Genomic DNA, 17,378 nt, shown 5'->3' on the forward strand with positions numbered 1-17,378 from the left:
TTGAGGTTCTGGCTAACATACATTATGCCATCCCACACAATATTTCCAGAAGTAGGATCGTTGTGAAGTTTCTTAGTGAAGGTCTCTTCATGGTGTTGCTCACATGATCTCCAGACCAATCTTAAACTATCGTTGAATCCAACACAAAAGTGAGATTTATCACTGCAAAGGGTTGGACTCCATTCCAGCTTCCATTGCCATCTTACTCTTTACCATATGGCCATTAAGAACAGTGGTGTGAGGGTGGACGAATAGCTCATAGCCCAATATAAAGCAAACACATTCTGCTGGTTTGTGTAGACTCTATTTGATGCCTTAAGTAGCATCACACAATCAACCTACAAGATGTGATCAGATTTTTGAAGTTTCATGTAGCTAAAATAATTGGTTTAACCTGGCTCTATTACACCTCAAATATGCCACAGATTAGAGCTAGGTACTTGTGAATGTAATTATTTGAATATTGAAATTCGATTTTCATAAACTTACGGCTTGCACTTCTTGGTATTGCAATTTCAATAATGATGACTGTATGAGTAGTCAAATATATCAAACAGGTTATATTGATCAATATTTTCATATGTAGGCTGAAACACATTCATTAAAGGAGTTGTTTGAACACAAATTCATTTTATTCCTAAGTGTCTATCTATTTGATGTCATAATCTAATTTGTTTTCTAATATTCTTCAATTAAAAATTCCCTATCCTTCCTTCACTATACTATCTAACTGCTTTATTTTTTTCTACTTCCTCTTTGAGAATCCCAGTACAAATGCCCCCATCAGTGGTCTCTGCATGCCAGGTATTTTTACAAAGCGCACTGACAGTGCGATCTGCTGGTGGATTGTTACTTCTGGTTTGAGCGAGTGAGGGAGCACAGTGTCATTATGTATGTTGCACAGTGACAATAATCTACTAAGCTGAGGTCAGAACTATCAACTGATGCACGCTCAGTAGAGCAGGGATGAGCCTGACCTCTGAAGTGTATATATAGACATCAAGTAGTCATTTGGGATTAAAATTCATTTGTATTTCGGTCCACCCTTTTACCTGAAACACCTATGAATCTTAAGAATTGATGACCAACAGCTCTGGTGACACAATTGATGACCAACATCTGCATGTAGATGAGGCCTTAGTAGACATCTTCATGTCACAGGCCATACACCATGGCGAGGCTGTGTACAGCAACAAGACTCATGATTGCATCCCCTGTTTACAAACGATCTCCATCAAACCTCACTGAGTTCGAGCTTTTACCAAGGAAGAATGGGCAAGAATTTCAGTCTCTCGATGTACAAAACTGATAGAGACATACCCCAAGCGACTTGCAGCTGTAATCGCAGCAAAAGGAGGAGCAACAAAGTATTAAATTAAAGGGGCCGAATAATATTGCACGCCTCAGTTTTCAGCTTTTGAATTTCCACAAAAATTTAAAATAACCTATACATTTCGTTCAACTTCACAATTGTGTTCCACTTGTTGTTGATTCTTCACCAAAAATTTACATTTGGTATCTTTATGTTTGAAGCATGATATGTGGGAAAAGGTTGAAAAGTTCCAGGGGGCCGAATACTTTCGCAAGGCTCTGTTTATGTATCAAAGCTTTTCGGGTATTTTTAGATTTTGTTCTCATTATTGTGTTGCTTTATTAATTCAAGTAACACAGAGGGGAATCCGTAAATAAATCTATAACACATAGATATGAGTCTCACAATATCCACAACTGTGAAAATGATAATCAGTCAGAAGATTTTCAGCTCCAAGCAAGCTGTGAATAGCAGTAGAGACCATTGAAAAGTAATTAGTGTCACAAGAGATGTCATTGCCAAGCTACCAATATCTATATGTAGGCCCCAATTTATTAAAGGGGTTGTCTGCCTTAAGCTACAAGTCTGCAGTCAGTGTTTATCACTGCAGACCTGTAAATCACCACATCAATTGTAATGCACGCTGTGAGTTTCCTTAGGTGCCAGAAGCAAGGGGTCATGTGACCGCAAGAATGGATATGCATACTCCTGGTCACATTCCGACTAAACTGCATTGAGCAGGGGTTTGACCCTGGAGGTCCCTTCCATTATAACATTCTATGATTCTATAAAACTTTTTCCAGCCTCACTCAATACATGCATTAAATGAGACTGCACACATCAAGTAGGAATGTGGCCAGGAGTATGCTTATAATAATAATAATAATAATAATAGCAGATGAACGCTAGCTCCTGCCACTGGCAATGAAGAATCTTCACAGCATACTCCGCACACGATGTGAGGATTCACAATACTACAGTCAACTAGTCTGAAGACTTGCATCTTAAGATCAGCCAACCCCTTTAAGGAACTTCGGTAAGAAACTTCACCGGAGATCATTAGCTGGCATGCCACTGTGATCTCACTTATGGCACCTCTGCTGCATGAGACTTTTCTTACACAGCGGTGCTGTCAGTGAGGTCACCAGGGCTTATCAGCTGATGAACTCTGGGGAACTTTATCAGCGGTAGCAGTCATAGGCTGATGGGAATAGTAATCTCTTATCAGCCGATGCCTGTGACCTGCGGTACACTTTTTGCCGCGGGTTTCAGTCACAGCTGCTATGGTCATGTTGACATCTGACAGCATGAAACCGCAGCGCTCTGACCAATGGTAACAATCTTACCAGCAGTAACATTGCCACCAATCAGAGCCGCCATGTGCACACAGCCTGAATGGGAACTCATTTACCGAACTTTGGACAAATTTTGCCGATTTTTAGGAAAATGCTTGGGAATCCGAACACGATTCCGAATGTGCAATGTTTTTACCGACTTTGAGATTGGCAAATGTTTTCTGGACAAGTTTGCTCATCTCTAGTGATGACATATGATGATGCACCAATTAGTCTATGTATATACCATATACCTACTGGCTAGTAGGTTCTGCTTTTCAATCAAGTCATCAACACCCTAATAAAATCCATACAGGCCCTAGGATTGTAAGCGGGGTCCACCTGAATTCCATTTTTCTATTCTTATTTCAGAATAGAAAAGCAAAACTTGTAACGCTAATGTAAATTCAACCTAGGGATAAAATGTCAATCAGAGTTCCATCTCAAAAAGTGGGACAATTTTTTTCTCACTTGTCATCAATGTGCAGTCCGTTTGTAATCTGTTTTTTACAGCACCAGCTATTAATAATTTGCAAGAACATTTACAGTTTCCTATGTTGCAAAATTACAGTGTATCCATAAAAAAACAGATGTTATACTTACATTTGTCTATTACATAATGAAAATGTTTGCATTTTTTTAAGTGAAGCATTTAATAAAACATCATGTGTAGAAGTTTTTGATATGCAGTATACTTGTTACGGCACCCTCTGCTTTTTTTTAGATTCCGTCTCTGATTGGCCACTTAATACCGTATTTTGCAGATTATAAGACGCATAGGACTATAAGATGCACCACAAATTTTGGGAAGGAAATTAGGAAAACTTTAAAAAAAAAATAAAATGGTGGTGCAACTTTTATTCCCTTTAATGGTAGCTTACCTGGAGGCGGCTGTGGAGGAATGGAGTCACAGGATGCAGGGTCACTGCTTCAAAAGGGAAAAAGCAGGAGCTGGGAGATGTTGCAGTGCCTGTGCTCTCAGAAGATGTTAGTGCTGGTGAGCTGACTCCCCTTTCCCAATGATTTCACTGCAGTGGGCTTCCGGCAAATGGACGCTGGAGGTGGCGCATGCGCAGATTGAAATCTGTGGAAACAAGATCTCATCTCCCAAGATCTCAATCTGTGCATGCACCGCCTACAACGGCCATTTTCCCGAAGCCCACCACAGGGAAATCTATGGAACTCTGCTGACATCTTCTGAGAGCCCAGGAACCACAGCATCACACCCACCGCTGTCCTCCTGAAGCAGGGACCCAGTCTCCTGTGACCCTGCTCCTCCGCCGTTTCCCCTGGTAACCTGGAGGGTTCAACTATCACTCCCAAGCAGCATGCCCACTGTCTTGGGGTCATATTCGACTCCGAACTTTCCTTTACTCCCTATATCCGATCACTCACTCGCTCTTGTCACCTGCATCTTAAAAACATCTCCAGAATCCGACCTTTTCTCACCGTTGAAATTGCTAAGACTCTAACTGTCGCTCTTATTCATTCTCGTCTGGACTACTGCAACTCTCTTCTAATCGGTCTCCCTCTCACCAAACTTTCTCCTCTCCAATCCATTTTGAATGCTGCAGCCAGAGTGATATTTCTGTCCAGCCGCTTCACCGATGCCTCCATCTTGTGCCAGTCATTACACTGGCTACCCATTCGCTACAGGGTCCAGTATAAACTCATCTCTCTCACCCACAAAGCTCTCCACAGTTCTGCACCGCCTTATATCTCCTCTCTCATCTCTGTCTATCGCCCTACACGTGCCCTCCGTTCTACAAATGACCTAAGGCTAACATCCCCTGTAATCCGAACCTCACACCTCCGTCTACAAGACTTCTCTCGTGCTGCGCCAGCTCTCTGGAATGCACTTCCCCAGGCGATCAGACTGATACCTAGCCCCGACCTATTCAAGCGAGCTTTAAAAACCCATCTCTTAAAACAAGCCTACCACACCAACTACTCAGTAAACTAACTTTGCCCTGTTCCCTACCTATTCATCTGTCTCCACACCCTCCATGCACACAATTAACTGCACTGGATACTTGACTATTGCACTTAAACACATGGGCTGATGACCGGATCATGCAGCTTTGTATGAAAATCCCTATGTACTATAATTGCCAGACCTGAAATAACAGCACTTTTCACCTATTGTGTCCCCCCCATTTCCTTATAGATTGTAAGCTTGCGAGCAGGGACCTCACTCCTAATGTCACTGTTTAAATTGTCTTAACTCGTAACAAATTTATTGTTTGTACTTGTCCCCGCTTAATTGTAAAGTGCTGCGTAATATGTTGGCGCTATATAAATAACAATTATTATTATAATCTCACTTTGGATTACACAATGCATGCCCCATTTTCCTCCCGAATTTGGAGGAAAAAAGTGAGTCTCATAATACAAAAATTTAAATTATGTCCTATGTTGATGGTCACACATGCTCCGTAGCTCAGTTCCACTGTCTGGATTCTCACAGCAATGGCTTTAATAATACTGCATGAAAGACAGTAAATAGTTATGCTATACTTAAATATTTTGTAAATTGTTTTTAATAGAATGCATTAACTCTGATGTGCAAATGGCTGTGGAATATACATATATTTACAGTATATATATTATATACACATAATATTTTAATTACTTCGTAGTGCTGTGTTTGTACTTTGATATGTTACTTCATTATTTTTTTTGCTTCTTAGTGGCAATCCTCAATAGTAAATCTGCAGTGTAGGACAAATATGGTGGTTTCAGCACTCAGTGATGATCAGCTTGCTTTTTTATGGCATCACAAATACAGAAAAAGCAGCAACGTTTTGACTCCTTATTTACGTCTGGGTCTTTGTCAAGCTAAGCTAAGCTAAGATCCCGACATATACTAGGGGTCGAAATGTTGCTGCTGTTTCTGTACTTGCGATGCTACAATAAAGCACGTTGATCATCACTGGGTGCTGAAGCCATCTTCTTTTTCTTAGATTTTGCTTGGGAAAAAGGGACCATCCCACATTTGGAATTCGTAGATCTAACATGGTATTGAAGCTTGATACTGTCCCAACTCCACTATTGTAATTATTAAAGACCTACTTAGTCTTTTCTCACCACATCTAAAAGTTTTGCTAGGTTTCTTTTTGTGCACACAAATTTCCCATTTGTCAATGAAGATGAAATAACTCTCTTTATGAAATCTCTAAGCATTAGTTAAATGAGCATTTTTGTCATGTGAACTAGTTCAGCAGCATGAATGATGCATGATAAGAAATCCCGAGACTAAGAAATATATGAAATATTTCTTCTAGAGCCAAAAAATGCAATTTATTTTAATGGGGTCAGAAAACTACTTACCATCATCTTCTCAATACTGTATTTCATTTTGATAGATTTCAAGAAGAAAAAGTTGTAACAGTGTAGAACATTGATCTTTTTGACCTGGGGTTTGCAAGCAAATTCCCTTTATCTCCTGCACAGGTGTCAGGTGAATTGAAGCAATCATACAGACATTAAGATTATAGTATCCCCAAGGCTAACATGTCGGTGCTTCTTCCATATGTGGAATAACATGGAAATATCTCATACAAAATACAAAACTCTTACTGAATTGATACTCAGTCAGATGGTGACGTCAGGATATTTCTATGAGTAATGCAATAGCAACTAAATAATAATAAAGCTATTCCAGATTTAAGGTGTTCCTGTTAGAATTATATTGCTGTACAAACTTAATAGCTCATTATGAAAGTTGTACTTAGTAATAGAATAACACAAGAGAGGAAATTGGGGAATAATACTGTATTGAGACCCATGTTGCAAGGGGAAGTCAACTGATTGACCAAAGTGCATAGGACAGCAAGGACAAATTGCTTCTCATGAACACATCAGCTGAGAAGAGGTCAGAAAAAGGAATATAAGATTTATAAGCTCTCCTGTAAGAAATAGCATGTTGACAGATTATCAGTTAACTCATTCTTCAGCCAGCAAAAGACAGAAAAACGCAGAGGTTGTAATTGGCAAATAGTAGTTTAGTAATAGTAATAGTAATAATAATAGAAGAGTTTTAGCCAAAAATACATATATCTAAAGGGGTTGTCCCTCTAACAAAGGATATTTTAATCAATAGATCTTGAAATTAAAATAAAGCTCCCAAAAAAATAAGTTCTACAATTAAATGTGTTAAAAAACTGTTCCTGAGATAAGCTTATAAATGTGTCCCTGCTATGTAATGTGTAATGGCCGTATCTGATCGTGCAGGAACATGGTCTGATCATGCCACATCTCCTGGGCAGGGGAGGAGGGAAAAGAGTATACTAACAGCATGTTAACACAGCTGATTCTTTCTGTGAGGTAAAACATTTCTTTGCCTGTTTTATCACAGGAGTGAGTTTTTCTGTTGAATCTCCAGCCCTCTGAGCTAATCATAAATCAAATCAGTGACAAATGAGCTAAGAGACAGGGCTTCTAGCTCACTGACTTTATGTTTTATGAGCTTAGGGGTATGGAAAAGCAGCAGAAACACTCATTTGATAAAACAGACAGGGAAATGTTTTAGCGCATAGGGCCTCATATGTGACCCGCTGCTGTCATGTCTGTATAATCTATTGCTTCCTCCCCTGGCCAGGAGATGTGGTATGATCAGACCATGTTCCTGCACGGTCAGACACGGCCATCACACAGTACACAGCAGGGGCATATTTATAAGGTTATCTCAGCACAGGAACATTTTTTATCTCATCCAATGAATTAAAAAAAACAATGCTTCTGGAGGAAAGCATACACTTTAAAAAAAAAATTTGGAAGTTGAACAACCCATTTCATTTTGCCCTGATGATGAGATTATTGTATGTTCACCACATTCTACCTCATTTACCTGTTGGTATACTAATATGTACACTCATATAAATTGAGTGGCTTGCTGATAAAGTATTTAAAACGTATTGTAATAGATATAACATATGTATATGCTTGAAGAATAGGTTCTAGAACAACCACAGGGCTAAAAATGTCAACAAATAAGATGAAGGATTCTATGTATTAACCCAAGTTACTAAATGTTCTAGAATTACTAAGAAATATACATTTACTAAATTGCATCAATTTAATTTGTAGGTGCTACAAAAGACATGGGAAAAATGCTTGGGGGGGACGAAGAGAAGGATCCAGATGCCCAAAAGAAAATGGAAGAACAGCAAGAAGCTCTACGTCAGCAAGAGGAGGAAAGGAAAGCAAAATATGCAAAGATGGAAGCAGAGAGAGAAGTCATGAGGCAAGGTATCAGAGATAAGGTAAGCACAGGAAAACCAATGTGAACAAGCTGTGCCTGTAGAATTACAACTTAGTCAAAACTAACTGTATAGCAAAACTATTAAGTATTATCATCTATTTGCACCATTGTTTCCTGCTTCAGTTCTGTCTATAAATCTATATTTTTCATGATCATTTTTCTGCATATTTTTTCACCTCCAACCTGTATAAATGTGAATGCTTATTGGATGAAGCCAATTAGATGAAGTTATTTGTGTAATGAGTAAGGTGTGGTCCAATGATACACCAACCTTTATAAGGTGTGCAGAACTATTAGGTAGCTTGTTTTCCGCAGACAAAATTGGCCAAAAAAAAAGAATTAACTGACTTTAAAAAATAAAAAAGTGTAATATCTAACAGAGGGATACAGCACTCTTGAAATTGTGAAAGAGTAACCGTTGTTTTAATTTTTATTTCATAAATCAATAGTACACATGAAAATAAGCAACTTTGTAATATATCTTATCAGAGAATTCAGATTTTTTTCCTTCAGAACTGATCATTTAGTGATGACAGATTGTTAAATTACTGAGTTAGGAGATAACAGTTACAACTGGTAAGAGTGGTGTATAGAGGTGAGGGAGGAGGAAGTATTTCTATCTCTAGCCCCTTTCTTCTCTTTTCCCACTCAATTTACATAGTCTCATCAGTAGCAGCTGCCATCTCCTATTCTCAATAATGGGAGAATCTGTCTTCAATGAATACAGATTTTACCCCAGAGAATTTTGAAAATGAATGATTTGTTCTGACAGATAAAGAAGCAGATTTCTCTGATAAGATATGTTAAAAAGTTGCTTATGTACTATTGATTTAGTAAATAAAAATTAAAGTGATGGCCAAGCTTTAAGATATTGAGATATGATCACAGAACCATCAAACATTTTGTTAAAAAACTGTACATTAACTGCCAAAGATTTGAGAAGAATCAAATGTGACATCATGATCAAGAACCATTATCCTCCGGTGAGGTCATATTCCAAAACAGCAACCTCTCTGGAGTGAAACAAACCAAAAACTCAAGGATCCCTAAGATATAACTTTTAATCAATAAAGTTAAAAACTATTTATTCCAAATTTAGAAGACATTCTTGACAAATATAGCACCACAGGGAATACAACAAGATATGGACTATCTGACCCTGTCAGGTGCCCTAATGCTGGTCCCTACCTGACAGCGGAGGTTGGCACCCTAAGTTTCAGTGGTTGGCGCCCCCGCTCCACGACGGCTTACCCTGATAGCCCTAAATAGTTCCTATGATCCCAAAGTTTGCAAATATAGCCTTTACCCAAAAATAGAAATTAATAGAAAAACCCCAAAAAAAGGAAAAACTAATCAAGAAAAAATCAGAAAAACAAAACTCAGCAAAAAAAATAAATAAAAAATTATATTTTTCTCACATAAATCCTTAATAGGGTATTAATATAAATATGTACCTAGAATAATGGGTAATAACATTGTCAATGTCTCATCCATCCAAAAATACTCAATAATAGAGAAACTGCTCCAAAAGGGGCTCATACGATATCCAGGTTAGCCCCGTGGATATATATCCTAGCTAGGGATGACGTCCCCATTGGAGGTCTTCTAGGTGATCCGATGAACGCCCTCAGCATTTAGAATGGAACATTGAAAATCAGATGAGTAGAAGCATTTTATTTTGCTGCATATCTTGATTTATGGAAATAGGGTATTATCACCTAGACATGTTTGTATGGAAATATGCTTAAATGACCTCTGGGGTATGTTTCTTTTTTGAGGTTTACCGCTCCTCTGTTTATATCTGGGTAAAAAGATCATTTGATTATGTTGTTGGTCGGAAATATATATCCACGGGGCTAACCTGGATATCGTATGAGCCCCATTTAGAAGCAGTTTCTCTATTATTGAGTATTTTTGGATGGATGAGACATTGACAATTTTATTACCCATTATTCTAGGTACATATTTATATTAATACCCTATTAAGGATTTATGTGAGAAAAATATAATTTTTTATTTATTTTTTTTTGCTGAGTTTTGTTTTTCTGATTTTTTCTTGATTAGTTTTTCCTTTTTTGGGTTTTTCTATTAATTTCTATTTTTGGGTAAAGGCTATATTTGCACACTTTGGGATCATAGGAACTATTTAGGGCTATCAGGGTAAGCCGTCGTGGAGCGGGGGCGCCTACCGCTGAAACTTAGGGTGCCAGCCTCTGCTGTCAGGTAGGGACCAGCATTAGGGCACCTGACAGGGTCAGATAGCCCATATCTTGTTGTATTCCCTGTGGTGTTATATTTGTCAAGAATGTCTTCTAAATTTGGAATAAATAGTTTTTAACTTTATTGATTAAAAGTTATATTTTAGGGATCCATGAGTTTTTGGTTTGTTTTGCTGCCTAGGGTTCCATCTAGAATTTGTTTGGTGGTTTTTAACCTCTCTGGGGTGCCGAGGAGTACAAGGTGATCGGTGGTCAGAGACATGATAAAGGTAAGGGAGGCTGAAACCAGACCACCACTGAACAAGACACAGAGGTTGAAACATCAAGACTGGACCAAGAGATTTCGAAAGACAGATTTTTTCAAATTTTTATTGTCTGATGAGCGTGACTCTTGATGTAACAAATGGATAGCTTTCCTGGACTTTGTTCAAGCAATGGTACATCTGTTACCGGAGGTATAAAGTTTACCTCCGGTCACTTATAAGACACCTATCCATTACTAATCCTATAGTTACATGGTAAATAAAGAAACAATAATAGAAATGATAAAGTCCTTTATTTGAAAACAAGTCACACTTTTGCATTTTTAGTTAAAAATAACAAACATAGTTATATTCATCTTTGCCACCAGCTCTGGCAAACCTGGGTAGGTTTTTTGAAACACCTGAGCTAGCAAGTTGAGCACCTGGGCCAAGCATGGTAAGTGTGTGACCTTGCCAAGCTTCACAGCCACCAGCAGGTTTTGGCCATTATCACATATGACCATGAATGGTTGTAGGTAAAGCCGCAAAAGTCTCAAATCTGTCTGGTCTGTTATTTCTTTAAATAAATGTGCCATGGTGTGCAGTTTGTCTCTTACACAAATTAGCTTTAGAAGAGACTGTTGCCGCTTCACTGAAGCAGTGCTCCAGAGCTTTCAGCTTCTGGCTAATGTGGATGACATGCTCTGAGATAGCACATTTGAGATGGACGATGAGGAGGAGATGGATGGGGTGTCGGAATGGGTGTAGGAGATGGAGGAAACCCTGATAGAAGTAGAGCCAGCAATTCTTGGAGTAGCACATGAGCCTTGCCAGGGTGCAACTCAGCCCCGGCCTCCACAATGTTCACCCAGCATGCAATCAGGGAAATGTAGCATCAGTGGCCATAAGCACACCCAAGCTCAGACCTGACACCCAAGAAGATGCACCACCACATTATGGGTGTCAGGTCCGAGCATTCCTACATGAATTGTTTCCTGGAAAGTGGATTAGTCACAGTGGGCCAGAAGAATGGCTACTAAGGTCTCCCTATCTGACCCCCTTAAACTTTTATCTTTGGGGTCATCTGAAGGCAAGTGTCTATGCTGTGAAGATACGAGATGTGCAGCATCTAAAACAACGGATACTGGAAGCCTGTGCTAGCATTTCTTCTGCGGTGTTGCCATCAGTGTGTCAAGAGTGGGAGAAGAGGGTTGCATTGATAATCCAACACAATGGGCAGCACTTTGAACACATTTTATAAGTGGTCATAAACTTGTAAATAACTCATGAAAGAATAAAGTTACGTTAAAACCAAGCACACCATTGTTTTTATTGTGAAATTCTCAATAAGTTTCCTGTGTCACATGACCCTCTTCCCATTGAAAAAAATAAAGTTGGATCCAAAATGGCGGACTTCAAAATGACTGCCATGGTCACCACCCATCTTGAAAAGTTTTCCCTCTCCCATAAACTAATGTGCCTCAAACTGGAAGTTGATATCACCAACCATTCCCATTTTATTTAGGTGTATCCATATAAATGGCCCACCCTGTATATATGATAATAGTCAATTTTTGAACAACCAAATTTGTACACTTCTAGCAGGCCAATTTTTCTGTTTTATTTCAATCGAACAAAACTTCACACAAAGCAGGTTGTACAGTACTGTATATATGACAATGGTCAATTTTTGAAACAAAAATATTGTGTGAACTGTACCAGTCCATGTGGTGTAAATATTTTAATCCACCATAATTTTACATAAAGCACCTTAAACTGTATGGATTACTAATTAAATCCACAACATAATTTTTTTAACTTTTTTTTGAGTTTATATACCACTGTAATGTAACACAAAGCACACAATAGCCTATGGATGACAAATTCAATCAGAAAAATGTTTGAATGTAAATATTTTGAAAGTGTAGTTGATGTACTCCTATACTCATAAAAAAATTATAAGGAGGGTAATACAGTAGTCTTCTTCCGGTGTCCACATCTTCTTATCCTTCCTCAGGAGTAGGGGAATACCTCTGCCTGCTTCCTGGAGCCAATTCCCAGGTGCCTGGGCTGGAAGTGACCTGGTATTTGATAGTGCTAGAGCTCATGACAAGTAGAAATCGGTGACAGCCCCCAGTGCCAACTGCATCATTGTTTGTTCCTGCATAGGAGGTGGGGAACACAAAGGAAAGGACAATCCAATCTCTCTGGGGTGGTAGCACTGTCTTGAGCTGCTTTGAGGAGCCACTCCCAGGCCAGTTCATTTTGAAAGAAAGGTTCATGCTGCTCGTTTCCTTCTCAGATCATACCCACTGCATATTATCTCTGCTGCCCCTCCATTTTGAGGAACGTGACCTTGGTTCCAGCTTCCAACTCTTGCATACTTTGAGGCAAGTGTTCCGTCTCTACTGCCCATTGTTTGAATGATATGTGATGACGGGTCCCAAACTTTTCTGTGGACACCCATCTCCACTGAAGGTCTTATGTTACAACCTCTCCCCAGGATGCCAAAACCCCAGCAGGGAAGGCTGTGGCCTGGGTTTGGGCCTCGGTGGTTCTGGTAAAGTGGCCGGTTCTGGACAACAGGCTCCTGCCACCTTTGCTGTAATGCCAGTTTGCTCTGGTTCCAATATTCTTCCGGTCACCCTCACAGGAGTCTCACAGGATTTTGCCATCTTTGTCACCTTGTCACCCACTAAGCATGTTACACTGTATGGATTACTAATTCAATCAAGAAAATGTTTTGAATGCTTTTTTGTTTTTATAGTGTTATAAACCACCAAAATGTAAAACATAGCAAGCAATAACTCTATGGAAGACAAATTGAATCCAGAAAAATTTTTGAACACTTTTTTGGAGTGTTATATAACACCGAAATGTAAAACCAAGCACGTAATACTCTATGGATGACTAATTAAATCGAGAAAAATGTTTTAACATTTTTATGGAGTCTGATATACCACCATAAATGTGGTGACAAATTCCCTTAAGAAACAAAACACATTATAAAAAAAAGAACATTCTGAAAAAAAGGTGACAGCCTACATGTTTTCAACCCATGTGTCTAAGTGATTTTATTGTGTGTTTGTTTTTAACATAATGATGAAAAACATAAAGGTTTTAGCATTTTAATTCCTTTACGTAGTGGAGTGCTGAACTACTTACCATTGATCTCTTGGGAACAATTTGCAATACATTTGTGTCATAATTTACGCAATTTGAGCAAACTCTTTGCAACATTTGAAGGTGTTTTACTCCAGAATTGTGATGAAAACACCTTCATGAATCAGGGCATGGTTTACTCCTGTAATTGTCCAAATGCTCTTTATGGAAATCCTCTAGAAGTAGTTTCTAACCTTTCAAGCTCCTCGGGATGATGTAGAGTTTATTGATTTGTTTTATTTAATCTATAGAAGTTCGACATTTACTACAATGTGTTAGGATCAGTGGTCAGTTATTGTCTATGGCTCTTATGTTTTTATGTAAACCTAGTCTTGCTACTAGCAGAGATAAATAAATGCATTTATAGGGGTTGTGTGACCCAATTTCAAATAACTTATTCCATCAGGGTAAGGAATGGAGGTGACAATACTCATTAATCACTCTCTAATATTTAGGTCAGGTTCACACCATGCAGTTCAGTATAGTTTTTGATGCTTCAATTGTCGTTGATTTTAAGAAAATACATTAAACACTACATAAAAGATCACATTGTATGAAAGCACACTAACACTCTGAGACGTCCATAAAGGCATAGATTATTTTAGATGGTTTATTAGGAATATGTTTGTAAGCAAAACAAAAAAAAAACTGTGCCTACTCCTGTGTTAAAGGGAACATGACAGGAGATTAATGCTGCTTAAATAATTCCATCCCGTTCCCTTAAACTGACAGGTTTTTCTCTGTTTCACAGATATTGTGAAATATGACACTTTTTTTATGCCATGCAGTACCACGCTATTTGTACCTTGTGGACTTTTCGCCTTTTTTTTCAGATTACACAAACTTAAATGTATTTTATTGGAATTTTATGTGATATAACTACACAAAGCAGCAAGTATTTATGAAGTCTAGAGGAAATTATACCGGATTTTCTAATTTTTTTTTAAAATATAAATCTGAAAATTGTGATGTGCATTTGTATTCAGCCCCCTGATTCAATACTTTGTAGGACCTTCTTTCACTGTAATTACTGCTGCAAGTCTTTTGGGGTATGTCTCTACCAGCTTTGCACATCTAGAGGCAGAGATTTTTACCCATTCTTCTTTTCAAACTTGAAAACTAGCTCAGAGAGATTGGATGGTGTCTGTGAAGAGCAATTTTCAAGTTTTGCCACAGATTCTCAATTGGATTTAGGTCTGCACTTTGGGCCATACAAACACAAGAATATGCTTTGATCTAAACTATTCCATTGTACCTCTAGCAGTATGTTCAGGGTCGTTATCCTGCTAGAATGTGAACCTGCACCCCAATGTCAAGTCTTTTGCAGCTACTAACAGGGTTTTCTCAAGGATTGTAGTGTATTTAGCTCTATCCATCTTCCCATCAACCCTAACCAGCTTCAGTGTCCTTACTGAAGAATAGCATCCCCATAGCATAATCCTGCTACTATCTTGTTTGACGGTGGGGATGGTGTTTTTAGGATGATGGTCTCACTGGTGTAGCTGGCCATATTCTGTCTGTCGCAGGGTACTACATATCCGCCTCTTATTCAAATCAATAGGAGGTGGATGTGCAGTACCTTGTGGTGGCCACGATCAGAAGATGGCCTGCTCTGCAAGGGAGTACTTTGAGCAGTAGGCCACCTTTGCCAACACCAATAACAGCTGATCGGCAGGGGTGCCAGACCCTGGCCAATCAGGCATTGATGACCTATGCTAAGGATATGTCATCAATGAAAAAGCGGTGGGCAACCTCTCTAATATTATAATGTAAATATAAGTGAGAATAAATTGCATTTGTTCCTATATAAAATATTTTTATTAGGTAGCTTTGGAATTAAAAATGATGAACATTGCTTTGGGTCTCGGAAAAAAGCACGAGTATCCAAGAAAATGCACACACAAAATGCAGAAAATGTTACCCAGTAGAAACAAACTAGAATGTGACCTTTTCAGTGTGTAGGCACATACCTACAATTTGTGGTAATGTTGCAATGTAAAGCCAACCTTAGAAACCTGCACTTTTAGGCAAGGGTTTAAAGTTCATTGTAATGTACTATAAATTGCATTTTGCTGCAATCTGCTAATTTTGGTAGACTAAAAATAAAATGTATTTTGTTGAGAAGCACATGCACATTATTAATATGAGTGCGTAAAATTGCTTCCCCTTCCTAAATGCAATTGTATTAACACAGTTTATTTATGTCTTGCATCCCAAAACAAGGCAATTAATCCTCTTTCAAGGACATGTAGATTGTTCTTTTGTGCCCCAGTGGCTATTTATGCATCCACAACCACTGGTGTATGCGTCAGATACAGATTGTAATTATGGAGCCATTTATTCAAGCCTCTTATCAGCACATGATATAGAATTCATGGCTCTGTGGAATAGGAACTGGATAGAACCACTTCAGAATAAGTTTGAAGACTTGAGTTGTATTTAAAGGGTTAGAAATAAAAAAGGACATTGGAATAAAATTCAATTGTGATTTTCCTAAAATATTTATGACATTTATTAACTTAATTATTTTTCTTTTTTTTCTGATGAAGCTACTTGGTTGAATTTATCCCAATGTCCTCTACATATTATCTATTAGTAAAAAACAATAGATGCTACGTTTTATAAACCAAATGCAAATCTTGGAGCGGCACATTGATTTTTGCCTATTTGTTTATCTTTTCCACTTCTCCTAGGGGATTGATTAACACTTATTCTGTCCAATACCCAGAGGAGTGTCTAAGCAACTCAGCTATGATTTAAGCACCTTGTCAGACAGAACAAAAGTTTCACTTTAATTCCTTTCCCCTGGCTGCTCTCTGTATAAGATTACATTTGAGAATTTAATTTGCAGTGTATGCAAAATACATGGACGCCACTAGAAAAATACAGCTTTTGATATGTGTCTCGGAAACTGCAATACCTAGTAGAAGCTTCAGTTACAGTACATTTGCTTGTACTTTGCACATTGCTAAAAGGATCACATTGTAAGGTGTTAAATAATAATGGACATATCAATTTATTTATGAAATGTTACCAGTGGGAATTTTGTAAAATTCAAATAAATAATCTACCATGTGTGTGTATCTCGTACATCAGTGTTCTGCAGTACTAGCAAAATGATGAGCAAAGAAAGCTGTCTGAAGGGAGTTGTTCTCGGAATGTGAACTAGAGCAATTCCAAAGATGTATATTCCTTTTATGTTTTTCTATTCTGCTGCTGAGAAATGGATTACAATCTACATTTATCTATTGTTTTTTATCAGTCTATCATACATTGACATTCACTAGATTTTCTAAATACAAAGATTTTGGCTTAACAATGGTCTCACCTCCTGAATTCCATAGTTTTCCCAGCCTTACTTATCACTAGAGTTGAGCAAATTTCTTTGGTTTCCCGCTTATTCAGCAAGCTATAGCGCTTGCCGAATAAGCTGCAGAGGGAAGCTGGATACATGGAGCGTGCCGGCTGATCGGCGCCGCAGCTGCATGTGTCACGACTGTGTTACAGTCACAACATATGCATGGAGAGCTCAACTCTACTTATCACCACTGTTTATGATAGCATCATGCCAAGAAAGACAAAATATCACTGTGGTGAGTTTGGGTTATGTTGCATGAACTGAGAATGAGAGAAAAAGACAAATTCCAGAAAAAGGACTGCATGATATTTGAAAAATTTGACTCAATCCTTTTGACCTTAAAACTTGAAAAAAAGTTTTAACAGACCATTCACTGTGTGAAAACATAAAAAAATAAAATCAACTGCTGCAATGCTAGCATGAATGAGGCATAGCAAGTAAATAAAATAGTTCCGAAGGACAGTTTTACGTTCATGGCAGGTTTGTCA

At 38.3% G+C, this 17,378-nt stretch overlaps 1 protein-coding gene across 4 annotated transcripts in view; it reads left to right on the forward strand.

Annotated features, from left to right (window-relative positions):
* The window catches only part of CPLX1 (complexin 1), a 321,051-nt gene that overhangs the window by 212,714 nt on the left and 90,959 nt on the right, over positions 1-17,378 (forward strand). For all 4 annotated transcript variants that reach the window (XM_077251929.1, XM_077251912.1, XM_077251919.1 and 1 more), the window contains one exon: positions 7,735-7,910. In XM_077251929.1, the coding sequence (XP_077108044.1) occupies positions 7,735-7,910 (176 nt within the window). The remainder of the gene's footprint in view (positions 1-7,734; positions 7,911-17,378) is intronic.

Source organism: Ranitomeya variabilis, chromosome 1 (assembly GCF_051348905.1).
Source record: "Ranitomeya variabilis isolate aRanVar5 chromosome 1, aRanVar5.hap1, whole genome shotgun sequence".
Classification (NCBI taxonomy): Eukaryota; Metazoa; Chordata; class Amphibia; order Anura; family Dendrobatidae; genus Ranitomeya; species Ranitomeya variabilis.